At 44.3% G+C, this 19,570-nt stretch overlaps 1 protein-coding gene across 13 annotated transcripts in view; it reads left to right on the top strand.

Moving 5' to 3' along the window:
* The window catches only part of pomt2 (protein-O-mannosyltransferase 2), a 287,055-nt gene that overhangs the window by 168,026 nt on the left and 99,459 nt on the right, over window positions 1-19,570 (top strand). For all 13 annotated transcript variants that reach the window (XR_011888356.1, XR_011888355.1, XM_072274832.1 and 10 more), the window contains 2 exons: window positions 3,995-4,055; window positions 5,275-5,353. Coding sequence is in view for 11 of the 13 variants with exons in the window: in XM_072274832.1 (XP_072130933.1) it covers window positions 3,995-4,055; window positions 5,275-5,353 (140 nt within the window). In the remaining 2 variants the exon portion in view is untranslated. The remainder of the gene's footprint in view (window positions 1-3,994; window positions 4,056-5,274; window positions 5,354-19,570) is intronic.

The following is a 19,570-nucleotide window of genomic DNA, read 5'->3' as shown; positions in this document are numbered from 1 at the left end:
CATATGACAAGCCATTCAATCCTGGAGTAATTTTCGTGAATCTCCTTTGAACCCTCTCCAGTTTCAGCATATCATTAAGGGGCCCAAAACTGTACACACTACTCCAATGCTTTATAAAGTCTCAACATTACATCCTTGTTTTTATATTCTAGTCCTCTCGAAATGAATGCTAACACTGCATTTGTCTTCCTCCATAGACTCAATCTGCAAGTTAAACTTTAGGGAATCCTACACAAGGACTTCAAAATCCCTTTGCATCTCAGATTTTTGTACTTTCTCTCCATTTGAAAATAGTCAACCCGTTCCTTTCTTCTACCAAAGTGCATTACCACACACTTCCTGACACTGCATTTCTTTACCCATTCTCCTAATCTGTGTGTCCTTCTGTAGCCTTTCTACTCCCTCAAAACTATCTGCCCCTCCACCCATCTGTGTATTATCTGCAAACTTTGCAATGAAACCAAGTCCGTCAGCCAAATCATTGACATATAACATAAAAAGAATCGGTCCCAGCACAGGCCCCTGTGGAACACCACTAGTCATCAGCAACCAATCAGAAAAGGCTCCCTTTATTCCTACTCTTTGTCTCCTGCCATTGCTTTATCCATCTTTCCTGTAATACCATGGGCTTGTAACTTGTTAAGCAGCCTCATGTGTGGCCCTTGTCCAAGGCCTGAAAATCCAAGTACTCAACATCAACTGATCCTCCTTTCTCTATCCTGCTTGTTATTTCTTCAAAGTCCAACAGGTTTGTCAGGCAAGAGTTTCGTTTGAGGAAACCATACTAACTACGCCCTAAAGCCACATCCTTAATAATCAACTCTAACATCTTCCCAACCATTGAGTTCAGACTAACTGGGCTGTAATTTCCTTTCTTCTAGCTCTCTCTTTTCTTGAAGAATGGTGTGAAATTTGCTCATCCTTGCCCTTAAGAATGCCATGTACCTGATCCAATACAACCCTGATCCTTGCACCAGTGAGGCAACATACTATCTGGATGTCTCCATTGCGCCCAGAGAACCTCATCTCTGTTCCTCTGACTATGGAATCTCCTATCAACACTGCAGTCCTCTTCACCTCTCTGCTCTTCTGAGCCACAGCACCAGATTCAGTGCTGGAGACCAGGTCACTGAGGCTCCTGCTTAGGGAGAGTGCAACCTCAGAATGGAAGAATGTCCATTTACAACAGATATGAGAAGGAATTTCTTTAACCAAAGGGTGGTGAAACTGTGGAATTCATTACCATGGAAGACAAATTTAAAGCAGAAGTTGATAGTTTCTTGTCTAGTTAGGTTACAGATAGATAGATACATTATTGATGCCAGAGGAAATTACAATGCCACAGTAGCATTCTAAGTGCACAGATTTACAATTATTAGAAGAGAAATAAAGAAGAGTAAACAGGAAGGGAGCCAATGCAGTCCCCAGTGCTGCTTATAGCCATATCTGACATACAGCCCTGAAGCTGCACAAACTGTGGTATGCAGGATTCAATGGAAGTGCCTACCTGCATTGATCAGAGCTTTTCCCCCAGCAATGAGGACTGTGTGGTATTGAAGGCATTTGAGAAATTTAAAAAAAAGATCCTCACAGTGCTGCCCCGCTTATCCAAAAGGGAGTAGGCTCTGTTCAGCAGGTAGATGACAGTATCATCAACCCCAGTGTGCTCTTTATAGGCAAGACTGCAGGGGATGGAGGGCTGATCTGACCAGGGGTTGGAACTGAGCCAGGACCAGCCTCTCTAGGGTAATTATGATGTATGAGGTTCAGGCCACTGGACAGTAGTCATTCAAGGGTTTGCCCTTCTTAGGTACTAGGACCATACATGATGTTTTCCACACAGTCAGGACCCTTTCCAGACTGAGACTCAGAGTAAAAATGTGCTGGAGAACTTCACGCAGCTGCTCAACACACTCCATCAGGACTTTGGGACTCACACCATCTGGCTCCAATGCTTTGCCATGTCTGAGTTTCCTCAGAGCCTTTCTCACCTGCTCAGTAGTGAAAATGAGTCTCTGTGGACTTGGGAGGTGGAAGGTGAGAGCTGGGGGAGGTGAAAGTAGCATTTGGGATGTAGAGGTGTGGATGGTTGGTGCAAGGCAAGGAGGGGATGTAGACAATGGTAGCCTGTGTTCATGTGCTGAACTGGATGAGGGAGGAGAAGAGGCATTGTACTGAGGGAGCATTGAGTGCCTCGGCACCTGAACTGGTGTGCTGAGGGGGTGTGAACAGGATGGCAAATGTCAAACCTATAGAAGAATTGGTTGACCTTATTAGCCCACTCATGGCGGCATTACGACGCTCTACAGCTAGGCTGATTGAAGCCCGTGGTGTTCCTCATGCCTCTCCACACCTCCTGTATGCTACTCTGCTCAAGCTTGTCCTCCAGCTCTCTCCTGTATTCCTCCTTAGCCACCTTGATCTTCTCCTTTAGCTCCCTCTGCACATGTTTCAATTCCTTCCTGCTTCCTGATCTAAAGGCTCTCTTTTTGTGGTTCAAAAGAGCCCTTAGATCACTGGTGGCCGATGTTTTGTTGTTGGGGAAGCAACGAACAGTCCTTGATGGTATTACAGTGTCCACACAGAAGTTGATGTAGCCAGTGATGCAATCAGTAAGCCCGTTAATGTCCTCCCCATATGGTTCACAAAGCTCATTCCAGTTAGTAACCTCAAAGCAGCTCTTCAAGGCCTCAATGGCCTCTAGAGACCATTTCTTTACTATCACAGTGGTAGCAGGCTGTTGCTGTGCTTTGGGCTTATACAAGAGCATGAGCTGAACCAGGTTGTGATCTGATCTTCCAAGTGGGGTGTTTTATTTTTTCTTGTATGACACTTGACAAACTGATTGAAGGTGGGTAGGATTGTCAAGGCAGAAACATGGTTGAAGTCTCCCGATACTGCAATGAGCGTATCGGGAAGGCAGAGTGTAGACAACGAGCAACATGGCATGGCTGAACTCAGAGTAGGTAAAACTGGCGCAACCTCACAGCAACTAGTTCAATTTAAAAACACAAACACGAGGAAATCTGCAGATGCTGGAAATTCAAGCAACACACACAAAATGCTGGTGGAACGCAACAGACCAGGCAGCATCTATAGGAAGAGGTACAGTCGATGTTTCGGGCCGAGACCCCTCGTCAGGACGAACTGAAAGAAGAGATAGTAAGAGATTTGAGAGGGGGAGGGGATGATCTGAAATGATAGGAGAAGACAGGAGGGGGAGGGATGGAGCTAAGAGCTGGAAAATTAATTGGCAAAAGGGATACAAGGCTGGAGAAGGGAGAGGATCATGGGATGGGAGGCCTAGGGAGAAAGAAAGGGGGAGGGGAGCACCAGAGGGAGATATAGTGAGAGGGACAGAGGGAGAAAAAAGAGAGAGAAAGAAAGGGGGGGAAATAAATAAATAAGGGATGGGGTAAGAAGGGGAGGAGGAGCATTAACAGAAGTTACAGAAGTCAATGTTCATGCCATCAGGTTGGAGGCTACCCAGATGGAATATAAGGTGTTGTTCCTCCAGTCTGGGTGTGGCTTCATCTTGACAGCAGAGGAGGCTGTGGATGGACATATCAGAATGGGAATGGGACGTGGAATTAAAATGTGTGACCACTGGGAGATCCTGCTTTCTCGGGCGGACAAAGCGTAGGTGTTCAGTGAAATGGTCTCTCAGTCTGCGTTGGGTCTCGCCAATATATAGAAGGCCACATCGGGAGCACCGGACGCAATATATCACACCAGCCGACTCACAGGTGAAGTGTTGCCTCACCTGGAAGGACTGTCTAGAGCCCTGAATGGTGGTGAGGGAGGCTTCCTGAATCAAACTCTTGATTAAATAGATCAGAGAAGAGTTGAATAAGAGGCTTGTGTGCCTTTGCTTCTCTGAGAGACAAAGATGCATCTAATCATAAGTAGCATGTAGAGAAGTGTGAACTTGTATGTGAATTGATCTTTAGAAATACGCATTATTTAATTAGTTGTTGCTTTTGCTTCCTTACAGATCCAGATGGCCCTGCCCAGTATGTTCGACATGGAGATGTAGTCAAGCTTGAACACAAAGAGTAAGTTTTAAAGATGGGTTCTTTAACATGTAATGTCACAGCTATATACGACCCGAGTTAGACCCCGCTTGTGGTACTGTGTTCAGTTCTGGTCACCTCACTACAAGAAGGATATGGATACTATAGTCATAGTCATACTTTATTGATCCCGAGGGAAATTAGTTTTCGTTACAGTTGCACCATAAATAATTAAATAGTAATAAAACCATAAATAATTAAATAGTAATATATAAATTATGCCAGGAAATAAGTCCATGACCAGCCTATTGGCTCAGGGTACCTGACCCTCCAAGGGAGGAGTTGTAAAGTTTGATGGCCACAGGCAGGAATGACTTCCTATGACGCTCTGTGTTGCATCTCGATGGAATAAGTTTCTGGCTGAATGTACTCCTGTGCCCAGCCAGTACATTATGTAGTGGATGGGAGACATTGTCCAAGATGGCATGCAACTTGGACAGCATCCTCTTTTCAGACACCACCGTCAGAGAGTCCAGTTCCATCCCCACAACATCACTGGCCTTACGAATGAGTTTGTTGATTCTGTTGGTGTCTGCTACCCTCAGCCTGCTGCCCCAGCACACAACAGCAAACATGATAGCACTGGCCATCACAGACTCGTAGAACATTCTCAGCATCGTCCGACAGATGTTAAAGGACCTCAGTCCTTTAGACTGAGAGAATGCAGAGGAGATTTACAAGGATGTTGCCTGGATCGGAGAGGTTGCCTTATGAGAATAGGTTGAGTGAACTTGGCCTTTTCTCCTTGGAGCGACAGAGGATGAAAGGTGACCTGATAGAGGTGTAAAAGATGATGAGAGGCATTGATCATGTGAACAGCCAGAGGCTTTTTCCCAGGGCTGAAATGGCTATCATGAAGGGGCATAGTTTTAAAGTGCTTGGAAGTAGGTACAGGGAGGATGTCAGAGGTAAGTTTCTCACACAGAGAGTGATGGGTGCGCGGAATGCACTATAAGTGACGGTGGTGGAGGTCGATGCAATAGGGTCTTTTAGGAGACTCTTAGGTAGGTACATGAAGCTTAGAAAAATAGAGGGCAATGCGGTAGGGAAATTCTAGACAGTTTCTAGAGTAGTTTACATGATTGGCACAACTTTGTGGGCTGAAGGGCCTGTAATGTGCTGTAGGTTTCTATGTTCTATTTCTTCTTCTAATATTAGTGATTCATCCTTACAGGCTGACATTTGATTTTATCTTTGCCAGGACATCACGGAATATGCACAGTCACCAGCACGAAGCACCTCTGACTAAGAAGCATTTCCAGGTCACAGGATATGGAATAGTAAGCATCCGTTTAGAGGCATTTCTTTTTATTTATTTAGACATACAGTGCTGAACAGGCCCTTCCTGGCTTACTGAGCCGCACTGCTCAGCAACCCACTGAATTAACCCCAGGACAATTTACAAATGATCAATTAATCTGCTTACTTGTACATCTTTGGACTGTGGGAGAAAGCTGGTGTACCCGGACGAAATCCACACGTTCAAGGGGAGGAACATAGAAAGCTCCTTACAGACTGCATTGGAATAGATCTCCGAATTCTAATGCCCTTAGGTGTAATTGCTTCATGCTAACCATTATGCTACAATGACAGCTGAAGATTGTGTGAAGATTCTTTTTTGGCAGATTATGGAGTGCCTTTAAAGGAACCCTTGGGTTTCCATGACTTCTCTATGTCGAACCTGGGAGTAGCTCAGTGATGATGTGCGCAGCTTATTGTGGTGCCTAAGCAGGAAAGGCTGCTTCTGAGCTGGAAAGGACTCTGGTATATTACCGAGTTTTAGGAGCAGGGGGAAGTATTAGAAGATCGGTGATTATTGGTGTTCTGCTGGGGTCTGTACTGGGACCTCTGCTGTTTGTCATGTATATTAATGACCTGGATGTCATAGTCATAGTCATACTTTATTGATCCCAGGGTGTTGTGGATAACATAGATGACTACACAGAATACAGCGGGATATAGATCAGTTGCAGTTATGGGTGGGGATAATGGCATAAAGTGAGGACATCGATTTAGGCCATTCAGCCCACCAAGTCTGCTCCACCATTTCATCATGGCTGATACCGGATCCCATTCAACCCATACTACACCTGCCCTCTCACCATATCCATCGATGCCCCGACCAATCAGGAATCCATCAACTTCCGCTTTGAATATACCCACGGCCTGCACCACAACATTTCACAGATTCGCCACACTTTGGCTGAAAAAAATTCTTCTTTACTTCTTTTCTAAGAGGTCATCCCTCAGTTTTGAGGCTGTGCCATCTATTTCTGGATATCCCCACCAGAGGAAACATCATCTCCACAGCCACCTTATCCTGTCCTTTCAACATTCGAGAGGTTTCAATGAGATCCCACGCATTTTTCTAAATTCCAGTGAGTACAGGCCCAGAGCTGCCAAACACTTCCTTATATGTTAACCCCTTCATTCCCAGAATCATGGCAGATGGAATTTAACTTAGCCAAATGTGAAGTGTTGCACCTTGGTAGATCAAATGTAAAGAGACAGTATGCTGTTAGAGGCAAGACCCTTAAAAGTTTTGATGAGTAGAGGGATCTTGAGATCCAAGTTCATAGCTCCTTGAAAATGGCAATGTAGGTTGATAGGGTCATTAAGAAGGCATATGTATGCTTGCATTAATTAGTTGAGACATTGAGCTCAAAAGTCAGGAAGTTAAGTTGCAGCTTTATAAAACTCTAATGAGGTGCATCTGGAGTAGTGCATTGTGGATGGATAGATAGACATACTTTATTGATCCCAAGGGAAATTGGGTTTCGTTACAGTTGCACCAACTAAGAATAGAGTATAAATATAGCAATATAAAACCATAAATAATTAAGTAATAATATGTAAATTATGCCAGATGGAAATAAGCCTAGGACCAGCCTATTGGCTCAGGGTGTCTGACCCTCCAAGGGAGGAGTTGTAAAGTTTGATAGCCACAGGCAAGAATGACTTCCTATGACGCTCAGTGTTGCACCTCGGTGGAATGAGTCTCTGGCTGAATGTACTCCTGTGCCCAACCAGTACATTATGTAGTGGATGGGAGACATTGTCCAAGATGGCAAGATGGAAGGATGTCAAGGCTTTGGGAGTGGACAGAAGAGGTTTATCAGGATTCCACCTGGATTAGATAGCATTTGCGAAAATGGGAGGTTGGACAAACTTGAATTGTTTTCTCTGGAGCACAGACTCTGAGGGGAGATCTGATAGAAGTTTATAAGATTGAGAGGCATAGATAAAGTAGACAGATAAGACCATAAGACAAGGGAGCAGAAGTCGGCCATTCGGCCCATCGAGTCTGCGCCGCCATTTTATCATGAGCTGATCCATTCTCCCATTTAGTCCCACTCCCCCGCCTTCTCACCATAACCTTTGATGCCCTGGCTACTCAGATACCTATCAATCTCTGCCTTAAATACACCCAATGACTTGACCTCCACTGCTGCCCGTGGCAACAAATTCCATAGATTCACCACCTTCTGACTAAAAAAATTTCTTCGCATTTCTGTTCTGAATGGTATCTTTTTTTCTGGGTTGATATATAAGTGCATGCATTTAAGATGAGAGGGGGTAATTTTAAAGGAGATGTGAAAGACAATTTTCTTCACACAGAGTAGTCGGTGCCTTGGGTTACCGTGATGGTGGAGAGGCAGGTATGTTTGAGACTTTTAAGAGATGTTTAGATGGGTTCATGAATGTGAATAAAATAGAGGGATATGGATATTGTCAAGAAAGGATTAATTTAACAGGGGATTTCATTACTGATTTATTTGGCTTGGCTGAGCATTGTGGGCTGAAGGGCTTGTTCCTGCGTTGTACTGTTCCACATTCTACCAATGATATGGTTTGGATGAGTGACGAGGTTCTGCATAGGGAGTTAGGTGCTAAGTTAAGGGCAGGACCTCCAGGACTGTGATCTCAGGATTGCTACTTGTGCCACGTGCTAGTGAGGCCAGATCTAGGAAGATCCTTCAGTTGAAAAGGTTATGACGTTGTGACCATCACTGAATCGTGCCTGAAGGATGATTGTACTTGGCAGCTGAATGTCCAAGGTTTCATGTTATATCAGAGGGATAGGAAGGTAGGCAGATGTGGTGGTGGTGTGGCTGTCCTGGTAAAGAATGGCATCAAATCTGTAGAAAGATGTGACACAGGATCAGAAGATGTTGAATCCTTGTGGATTGAGTTAAGAAACTGCAAGGGTAAAAGGATGTTGATGGCAGTTTTAGATGAATATTTTACGTCAGTCTTCACTGTGGAAGACTAGCAGGTTGTCTGATGTTGTAGTGTGTGAAGGAAGTGGGTGCAGTTACTGTTACAAGAGAGAAGGTGCTCGAAAAGCTGAAAGACCTAAAAGGACATAAGTCACCTGGACCAGATGAACTGCATCCTAGGATTCTGATAGAGATAGCATTAGAGATTATGGTGGCATTAGAAATGATCTTTCAAAAATCATTGGACTCTGGCATGGTGCCAAAGGACTGAAAAATTGCTAACGTTATTCCACTCTTTAAGAAAGGAGGAAGGCAGCAGAAAGGAAATTATAGGCCAGTTAGCCTGACCTCAGTGGTAGGGAAGATGTTAGAGTCAATTGTTAAGGATGAGGTGATGAAGTACTTGGTGATACAGGACAAGATGGTACAAAGTCAGCATTGTTTCCTTTAGGGAAAATCCTGCTTGATGAACTTGTTGGAATTCTTTGAGGAGATTACAAGTAGGTTAGATAAAGGGGATGTAGTGGATGTTGTATATTTGGACTTTCAGAAGGTGTTTGACAAGGTGTCACACATGAAGCTGCTTAATAAGTTATCAGCCCATGGTATTACAGGAAAGTTACTAACATGGTTAGAGCATTGGCTGATTGGTAGGAGGCAGTGAGTGGGAATAAAAGGATCCTTTTCTGGTTGGCTGCCAGTGACTAGTAGTGTTCCGCAAGGGTCGGTGTTGGAACCACTTCTTTTTATGCTGAATATAAATGATTTAGATGATGGAATAGATGGCTTTGTTGCCAAGTTTGCAGATGATATGAAGGTTGGTGGAGGGGCAGGTAGTGTTGAGGAAACAGGATGTAGAAGGACTCAGACAGATTAGGAGAATGGACAAGAAAGTGGCAAATGAAACTCAAATTTGGAAAATGCATGGCCATGCACTTTGGTAGTAGAAATAAATGTGCGGGCTATTTTCTAAACAGGAAGAAAATCCAAGAATCTGAGATACAGAGGGACTTGGGAATCCTTGTGCAGAACACCCTGAAGGTTAACTTGCAGGTTGAGTCGGTGGTGAGGAAGGCAAATGCCATGTCAGCAGTCACTTCAAGAGGTCTAGAATACAACACAGCAAGGATGTGAGCGGAGGCTTTATAAGGCACTGATGAGACCTCACCTTGAGTATTGTGGACAGCTTTAGGCCCCTCATCTTAGAAAAGATGTGCTGTGGCATTGGAAGGGATCCAGAGGAGGTTCACAAGGATGATTCCAGGAATGAAAGGGTTATCATATGAGAAACATTTGATGGCTCTGGGTCCATACTCACTGGAATTCAGAAGGATGAGGGGCAATCTCATTGAAACCTTTTGAATGTTGAAAGGCCTAGACAGGGTAGATGTGAAAAGGATGTTTCCCATGGTTGGAGAGCCGAGGACAAGAGGGCACAGCCTCAGAATAGAGGGGCACCTTTTTCAAACAGAGATGTGGAGAAATTTCTTTAGCCAAAGGGTAACTGAATTTGTGGAATTTGTTGGGAAAATCAGGTTGGTGCTGGATTCTGGCAGTGGGGTGGGGGATGGCAATTTCTAGAATGACTTTGAGATGGCTTTTTAGGGCAGCTCATGGTTGAGGCCAGAAGGAGATTAGCTATTCAAAGGTACAATATAATGTCAGAGAAGTGTATACAATATACATCCTGAAATGCTGTTTCTTTGCAACCATCCACGAAAACAGAGAAGTGCCCCAAGAATGAATGTCAGTTAAAAGTTAGAACCCAAAGTCCCCCCCCCAACTCCTCCCTCCTGCATGTAAGTGGCAGCGAGCAACAATCCCCCTCCTCCCATTGGCAAAAATAAAGCGCACCTGCTACCAGCACTCAAGTGTGAGCAAAGCAGTAGCAAAGACACAGACTTGCAGTTACCCCAAGACTACATTGATCACCCGATTCTAGATTGGGTGTTGTGCAATGAACCACAATTGTTTAAAATATATTTAAATTTTACATCCATCCCACAATGTGAGGGAGTAAAAATCTTTGTGTTATGACTCTGTCGCAATGTACAGACATGTGAATTTAAAAGTCTAATGGCTTGTAGAAAGAAGCCTGTTGGTCCTGGCTTTAATGCTGCGGTAGCATTTGCCAGATGGAAGTAGCTGAAACAGTTTATGGTCGGGGTGACCAGTGTCCCCGATGATCTTCCAGGCCTCCTTTCTGCACCTGCTGCTGTAAATGTCCTCAGTGGAGGGAAATTCATGTGCACAGATGCGCTGGGCTGTCCGTACCACTCTCTGCGTGCCCAGCAAACAAGGTTGGTGCAGTTCCCGTATCAGGCAGTGATACAGTCAGTCTGTATATCTTAATGGGGCCCCTGTAGAAGGTCCTGAGGATTTGGGAGCCCATGCCGAACCTCTTCAGACGCCTGAAGTGAAAGAGGCACTGTTGCGCTTTTTTTTGCTACAAAGCCGGTGTGTACAGTCCAGGTGAGATCATCGGTGATGTGCATACCGAGGAACTTGAAACTACTCACCCTCTCAACTACAGACCCATTAATGTTGATCGGGCCCAGCCTGTCTCTGTTCCTCCTGTAATTCACAATCAGCTCTTTTGTTTTTCGGACGTTGAGGAAGGTTATTATCCTGGCACCACTGTGTCAGGGTGTCAACCTGTCCTCTAGGCTGTCTCATCACCACCAGAAATAAGGCCGATCAAAGTCGTGTCATCTGCGAGTTTGATCAGCAGGTTGGAGCTGTGTCTGGCAGTACAGTCGTGGGTGTAAAAGGAGTAGAGAAGGGTACTCAGAACACAAACCCGGGGGGCACCTCTGTTGAGGATCAGAGGGACAGAGGTGAGGAAGCCCATCCTTACTACTTGTTGGCGATCTGGATTCAGCTGCACAAGATGGGGTGCAGGCCGTGGTCTCTGAGCTTCCTATCGAGCCAGGAGGGAATTACGGGCTATAACTGGCACACCAATCGTGAGGCGAAGAGCTAGGAGAGAGAAGACGACACACAGGTCCGGGAACGATGTTTAAAAGGGGAAGGCTTCACGGGAATTCGGCTATAACTAGAACACAAATCTTGTGTTGAAGAGCAGGGAAGGCTCAGGCATAAAAGGGAGACACTGCCTAGCGGAGCAGTCATTGATGAAGTGGTCTAAGTCAAAGTGGTAGGGTGTTGGCTTCTTCAGGCTTTGGCAAGGTAAGTGCACTACATTTTTTTCCTTGTATTTTTTGAGGAACAGAGAGCATGTCTGTAGAGTTTGTACTTTGCTCCTGGCGTCAGATGTGGGAATCCTGGGAATCTTCCAGTCTCCCAGATGGCCACATCTGCACCAGGTGCACTGAGATGCAGCTCCGGAGAGACCGTGTTAGGGATCTGGAGCTGCAGCTTCATGACCTACAGCTTATTAGGGAGAGTGAACAGGAGATAGAGAGGAGCTACAGGGAATTAGTTACCCTGAAGCTGCAGGAGTTAGACAAGTGAGTGACTGTCAGAGAAGGGAAGGGAAGAGAAGAACTCAGATAGTAGCGAGCACCCCTGTGGCCATCCGCCTTGTCTTGGATGCTGTTGAGAGGGGTGACCTGACAGAGGACGACCACGGTGATCGGGTCTCTGGCACTGAGCCTGGTTTCATGGTGCAGAAGAGAGAAAAGAAGATGAGGAATGTGGTAGTCATAGGGGATTCCATAGTGAGGGGAACAGACAGGAGGTTCTGTGAGTCTGATACAGATACCCACATGGTGTGTTGCCTCCCAGGTGCCAGGGTAGGCACAGGATGTCTCGGATTGGGTGCAGAGTATTCTGAAGAGAGAGGGTGAACAGCCAGATGTCTTGGTACACATTGGGTCCAATAACATAGATAGAAAAGGGACTAGGTCCTGAAGAGAGAATTCAGGGAGTTGGGTAGGAAGCTGAAAAGTAGGACCTCCAGGGTAGTAATTTTAGGGTTACTGCCTGCTAACGAGCGCAAGAATAGCATGATAAGGCATATTAATGTGTGGCTGAGAGACTGGTGCAAGGGGCAGGGCTTCAGGTTCCAGGATCATTGGGGCCTCTTCTGGGGGAAGTGTGACCTGTACAAAAAGCACGGGTTACACCTGAACCTAAAGGGGTCCAATATCCTCGCAGGCAAGTTTAATAGAACTGTTAGGGAGGGTTTAACTAATTTGGCAGGGGGATGGGAACCGGAGTGATAGGGCTGAGGAGGGGGAGAAAAGAAATAAATCAAAGATAGCGTGCAACAGAGATGATTGAAAGGACAGGCAGGAGATGAGGCATAATCACAACCAGTGGGATGATGTACAGAGCAATGGAGGTGTGGTAAAGTTAAAACAGAGAGCAACAAATACAGACTGTAAGTGTTATATTTGAATGCACGCAGCATGAGAAATAAATTTGAAGATCTTGAAATTCAGTTACAGATTGGCAAGTATGATGTTGTGTCCACCTCTGAAATTTGGCTAAAGGATGGCTGACATTGGGAGCTGAACATCCAAGGATATGTGTATCAGAAAGATAGGTTAATAGGCAGAGTGGGTGGTGTGGCCCTGTGTATAAGAAATAATATTAAATCATTAGAAAGGGATGATATAGGATCAGAAGGTGTGAAGTCTCTATGGGTTAAGAAATGGCAAGGGTAAAAGGAACCTAATGGCAGTTGTATACAGGCCTCCAAACAGCAGCTGGGATGTGGATTAGAGATTAGAAATATATATGGCTATATAACCATATATAACAATTACAGCACGGAAATAGGCCATCTCGACCCTTCTAGTCCGTGCCAAACTCTTACTCTCACCTAGTCCCACCCACCTGCACTCAGCCCATAACCCTCCATTCCTTTCCTGTCCATATAGCTGTCCAATTTAACTTTAAACAACAATTTCAAACCTGCCTCAACCACTTCTGCTGGAAGCTCGTTCCACATAGCTACCACTCTCTGAGTAAAGAAGTTCCCCCTCATGTTACCCCTAAACTTTTGCCCTTTAACTCTCAACTCATGTCCTCTTGTTTGAATCTGCCACATTCTCAATGGAAAAAGCCTATCCACGTCAACTCCATCTATGCCCCTCATAATTTTAAATACCTCTATCAAGTCCCCCCTCAACCTTCTATGCTCCAAAGAATGAAGTCCCAACTTGTTCAACCTTTCTCTGTAACTTCGGAGATGAAACCCAGGCAACATTCTAGTAAATCTCCTCTGTACTCTCTCAATTTTGTTGACATCTTTCCTATAATTCGGTGACCAGAACTGTACACAATACTCCAAATTTGGCCTTACCAATGCCTTGTACAATTTCAACATTACATCCCAACTCCAATACTTAATGCTGATTTTTAAAGGCCAGCATACCAAAAGCTTTCTTCACCACCCTATCCACATGAGATTCCACCTTCAGGGAACTATGCACCATTTTTTCCTAGATCCCTCGGTTCTACTGCATTCTTCAATGCCCTACCATTTACCATGTATATCCTATTTTAAATAGTCCTACCAAAATGTAGCACTTCACATTTATCAGCATTAAACTCCATCTGCCATCTTTCAGCCCACTCTTCTAACTGGCCTAAATCTCTCTGTAAGCTTTGAAAACCTACCTCATTATCCGCAACTCCCCCTATCTTAGTATCATCTGCATACTACTAATCCAATTTACCACCCCATCATCCAGATCATTAATATATATGACAAACAACATTGGACCCAGTACATATCCCTGAGGCACACCACTAGTCACTGGCCTCCAATCTGACAAACAGTTATCCACCACTACTCTCTGGTGTCTCCCATCCAGCCACTGCTGAATCTATTTTACTACTTCAATATTAATACCTAACAATTGAACCTTCCTAACTAACCTTCCATGTGGAAACCTGTCAAAGGCCTTACTGAAGTCCATATAGACAACATCCACTACTTTACCCTCGTCAACTTTCCTAGTAACCTCTTCAAAAAATTCAATAAGATTTGTCAAACATGACCTTCCACACACAAATCCATGTTGACTGTTCCTCATCAGACCCTGTCTATCCAGATAATTATATATATATATATGTATATGTATATATGTGTGTGTGTATGTATATATATATATATATATATATATATATATATGTGTGTGTGTGTATATATATGTATGTATACCATCTCTAAGAATACTTTCCATCAATTCACCCACCAGTGACATCAAACTCACAGGCCGATAATTGCTAAGTTTACTCTTAGAACCCTTTTTAAACAATGGAACAACATGAGCAATACGCCAGTCATCCCTATTCCTAATGACATTTGAAATATTTTTGTCAGAGCTCCTGCTATTTCCACACTAACTTCCTTCAAGGTCCAAGGGAATATCCTGTCAGGACCCGGAAACTTATCCACTTTTATATTCCTTAAAAATGCCAGTAGTTCCTCTTCTTTAATCATCATAGTTTCCATAACTACCCTACTTGTTTCCCTTACCTTACACAATTCCATATCCTTCTCCTTAGTGAATACCGAAGAAAAAATTGTTCAAAATCTCCCCCATCTCTTTTGGCTCCACACATAGCCATCCACTCTGATTCTCAAAAGGACCAATTTTATCCCTCACTATCCTTTTGCTATTAATATAACTGTGGAAACCCTTTGGATTTATTTTCACCTTATTTGCCAAAGCAACCTCATATCTTCTTTCAGCTTTTCTAATTTCTTTCTTAAGATTCTTTTTACATCCTTTACATTCCTCGAGCACCTCATTTACTCCATGCTGCCTATATTTATTGTAGATCACTCTCTTTTTCCGAATCAAGTTTCCAATGTCCCTTGAAAACCATGGCTCTCTCAAACTTTTAACCTTTCCTTTCAACCTAACAAGAACGTAAAGATTCTGTACCCTCAAAATTTCACCTTTAAATGACCTGAATTTCTCTATTACATCCTTCCCATAAAACAAATTATCCCAATCCACTCCTTCTAAATCCTTTCGTATCTCCTCAAAGTTAGCCTTTCTCCAATCAAAAATCTCAACCCTGGGTCCAGTACTATCCTTCTCCATAATTATATTGAAACTAATGGCATTGTGATCACTGGACCCAAAGTGCTCCCCAACACTTACCTCTGTCACCTGACCTATCTCATTCCCTCGCAGGAGATCCAACACTGCCCCTTCTCTAGTTGGTACCTCTATGTATTGCTGCAAAAAAATATCTTGCACACATTTTACAAACTCCAAACCATCCAGCCCTTTTACAGAATGGGCTTCCCTGTCTATGTGTGGAAAATTAAAATCTCCCACAATCACAACCTTGTGCTTACTACAAATATCTGCTATCTCCTTACAGATTTGCTCCTCCAATTCTCGCTCCCCATTAGGTGGTCTATAATACACCCCTATAAGCGTTACTACACCTTTCCCATTCCTCAATTCCACCCAAATAGCCTCCCTGGATGAGTCCTCTAATCCAGGGGTTCTCAACCTTTTTTGCACCGCAGACGAGTTTAATATTGACAGTACTCTTGTAGACCAGCCGACCGGGTGGTGTTCAAGTAGGGTTAAACTCACATCAACATGTCTTTTACAGCTAGGGTTGCCAACTTTCTCACTCCCAAATAAGGGACAAAAGTAGCAGTCAAATCCTGACGAAGGGTCCTGGCCCGTAACATCGACTGTACCTCTTCCTATAGATGCTCCCTGACCTCCTGCGTTCACCAGCATTTTTTGTGTGTGTTATGGTCATAGTCATAGTCGTACTTTATTAATCCCGGGGGAAATTGGTTTTCGTTACAGCTGCTCCATAAATAATAACTAGTAATAGAACCATAAATAGTTACATAGTAATATGTAAATTATGCCAGTTGACGAGACTCTTGTGTTTACCCCGAGAAAAAGTACCATGACCATGAAGCCTTGTGCGGGCACCTGTGTGCACATGCGTGACGTTCCCATGTGTGACGTGTGCATGCGCGTATGTACTAATTTTTTTCCCACAAATTGTTTTTGGCTTAATCTTCCTGACTACACTGTACATACATTATTTCAACTTTATATAGGCTGTGTATTTATCATATCATTAATGCTTTTACTACATGTTAGTTATTTTAGGTTTTATGTGTTATTTGGTATGATTTGATAGGTTATTTTATGGGTCTGGGAACGCTCAAAATTTTTTCCCATATAAATTAATGGTAATTGCTTCTTCGCTTTGAGCCATATTGGCACGAAAGGTTTCATAGGAACGCTCTACCTTAGTGGGGGAAATACGCGACAAGGGCAGTCCCGTATGGGACAAACCAATTTAGTCCTGTATACGGGATGTCCTGGCAAATAGCAACCCTATGTTCAAGTTCAACAGTACGTGGCAGGGAATGAGGAAAGGTGCAGCTGACTCATATCGTTTCCTCACGTGCTTTGCGGCCCAGTACCGGTCCGTGGCTCAGTGTTTGGGGACCGCTGCTCTAATCTATCCTGGCAGAGCACCGCTGTAATATTTTCTCTGACAAGCAATGCAACACCTCCCCCTCTTGCCCCTCCGATTCTATCACACCTGAAGCAACGAAATCCAGGAGTATTTAGTTGCCAATCACACCCCTCCTGCAACCATGTTTCACTAATAGCTATATCATATTTCCAGGTATCAATCCATGCTCTAAGCTCATCCACCTTTCTTACAATGCTCCTAGCATTAAAATAGATGCATTGAAGAAACTCTCCACCTCTTACTCTCTGTTTATCCCTAATGGTGCAAGCAACTTTGTGATCTTTTTCTTCCTTCTCCCCTACATCTTCGGTCTGAGTGCTCCCGTTCTCTGTCTCCTGCCTATCCTCCCTCATACACTGTCTACTAGCTTTCTCTATTTGTGAACTAACCTCCTCTCTCCTTGTTTCTTCAATTTGATTCCCACCCCCCAACCATTCTAGTTTAAAGTCTCCCCAGTAGCCTTCGCAAATCTTCCCGCCAGGATATTGGTCCCCCTAGGATTCAAGTGCAACCCTTCCTTTTTGTACAGGTCCAAAAGAGGTCCCAATGATCCAGAAACTTGAATCCCTGCCCCCTGCTCCAGTCCCCCAGCCACACGTTTATCCTCCACCTCATTCCATTCTGACTCTCACTGTCACATGGCACAGGCAGTAATAGTCATAGTCATACTTTATTGATCCTGGGGGAAATTGGTTTTCGTTACAGTTGCACCATAAATGAAAAATAGTAATAAAACCATAAATAGTTAAATAGTAATATGTAAATTATGCCAGTAAATTATAAAATAAGTCCAGGACCAGCCTATTGGCTCGGGGTGTCTGACCCTCCAAGGGAGGAGTTGTAAAGTTTGATGGCCACAGGCAGGAATGACTTCCTATGACGCTCTGTGCTGCATCTCGGTGGAATGAGTCTCTGGCTGAATGTACTCCTGTGCCCACTCAGTATGTTATGCAGTGGATGGGAGACATTGTCCAAGATGGCATGCAACTTAGACAGCATCCTCTTTTCAGACACCACCGTGAGAGTGTCCAGTTCCATCTCCACAACATCACTGGCCTTACGAATGAGTTTGTTGATTCTGTTGGTGTCTGCTACCCTCAGCCTGCTGCCCCAGCACACCACAGCAAACATGATAGCACTGGCCACCACAGACTCGTAGAACATCCTCGGCATCGTCCGGCAGATGTTAAAGGACCTCAGTCTCCTCAGGAAATAGAGACGGCTCTGACCCTTCTTGTAGACAGCCTCCGTGTTCTTTGATCAGTCCAGTTTATTGTCAATTCGTATCCCCAGGTATTTGTAATCCTCCACCATGTCCACACTGACCCCTTGGATTAGTAATCCCGAGATTACTACCTTTGCTGTCCTTTTTCTCAACTCCCTATATTCTCCTTTCATGAACTCTTCCCTTTTCCTCCCTATGTCATTGGTACCTATATGTACCGCAACCTCTGGCTCCTCACCCTCCCACTTCAGGATATCTTGGACACAATCAGTAACATCCCGGACCCTGGCACCAGGGAAGCAAACTACCATCCGTGTCTCCTGACTGCGTCCACAGAATCGCCTATCTGACCCCCTAACTATCGAGTCCCCTATTATTATGGTTATTGGTTATATGTTATATGTTCCTTTCTGAGGAGTGGGGTACCACCCCACTAACTGAAAGGAACCATCATCATCCTATGGGATCGATAGCCAAAGAGAGAGATGGCTTTGTTGCCAAGTTTGCACATGATACGAAGATTGGTGGGGGGCAAGAAGTGTTGAGGAAACAGGTAGACTGCCGAAGGACTTAGACAGATTAAGAGAATGGGCAAAAGAGTGGCAAATGAAATACAGTGTTGGAAAATGCACTTTGGTAGGAGAAGTAAATGTGCAGACTATTTTCTAAACGGAGCGAAAAGCCAAAAATCTGAGATGCAAAAGGACTTTGGAGTCCTTGTGCAGAACACCCTAAAGGTTAACTTGCAGGTAGAGTCTGGTGTGAGGAAGGCAAATGTAAAGTTCGCATTCATTTCAAGAGGTCTAATATTCAAGAGCAGTGATGTGATGCTGAGGCTTTATAAGGCACAGGTGAGGCCTCACCTTGAGTATCGTGGACAGTTTTGGGCTCATAGTAGAAAAGATGTGTTGGCATTGGAGAGGGTTCAGAGGAGGCTTACAAGGATGATTCCAGGAATGAAAGGGTTATATGAAGAACATTTGATAGCTCTTGGTCTGTGCTTGCCGGAATTTAGAAGAATGAAGGGGGAATGGAATCTCGTTGAAACCTTTCGAATATTGAAATGCCGAAACAGAGTCGATGTGGAAATGATGTTTCCCATGGTGGGGGAGTCTCGGACAGGAAGGCACAACCTCGGGATGGAGGGGTGTCCATTTCAAACAGAGATGTGGAGAAATTTCTTTAGGCAGAGGGCAGTGACTTTATGCAATTTATTTCCACAGGCAGCTATGGGGGCCAGGTCATTGGGTGTATATAAGGCAGAGTTTGATAGGTTCTTGATTGGTCACGGCATCAAAAGTTATGAGAAGGCCAGGGAAAGGGGCTGAGGAGGAGAAAAAAGAGTCAGCCATGATTGAATGGTGGAGCAGACTTCATGGGGTAAATGGCCTAATTCTGCTCCTATGTCTTTTGGTCTTGTGGTCTTACGGAGATTGGAGCTGAGGGGGAAAAGTGGATCAGCCATGATGAAATGGTGGAGTAGGCTCTGGGCCAAGCGGCCTAATTTGCTCCTATTCTCTTACGGTCGAACTTAGTGTTGCACTGGAATAAAGAATGCGGCTCTGCTTCTATTGATAGAATTTTGTTTTCTGTATTTACAG

The sequence above is a fragment of the Mobula birostris genome, chromosome 1, assembly GCF_030028105.1.
Source record: "Mobula birostris isolate sMobBir1 chromosome 1, sMobBir1.hap1, whole genome shotgun sequence".
Taxonomy (NCBI): Eukaryota; Metazoa; Chordata; class Chondrichthyes; order Myliobatiformes; family Myliobatidae; genus Mobula; species Mobula birostris.
The sequence above is the reverse complement of the archived record's forward strand: the minus strand, read 5'-3'. Positions and strand labels throughout refer to the sequence as shown.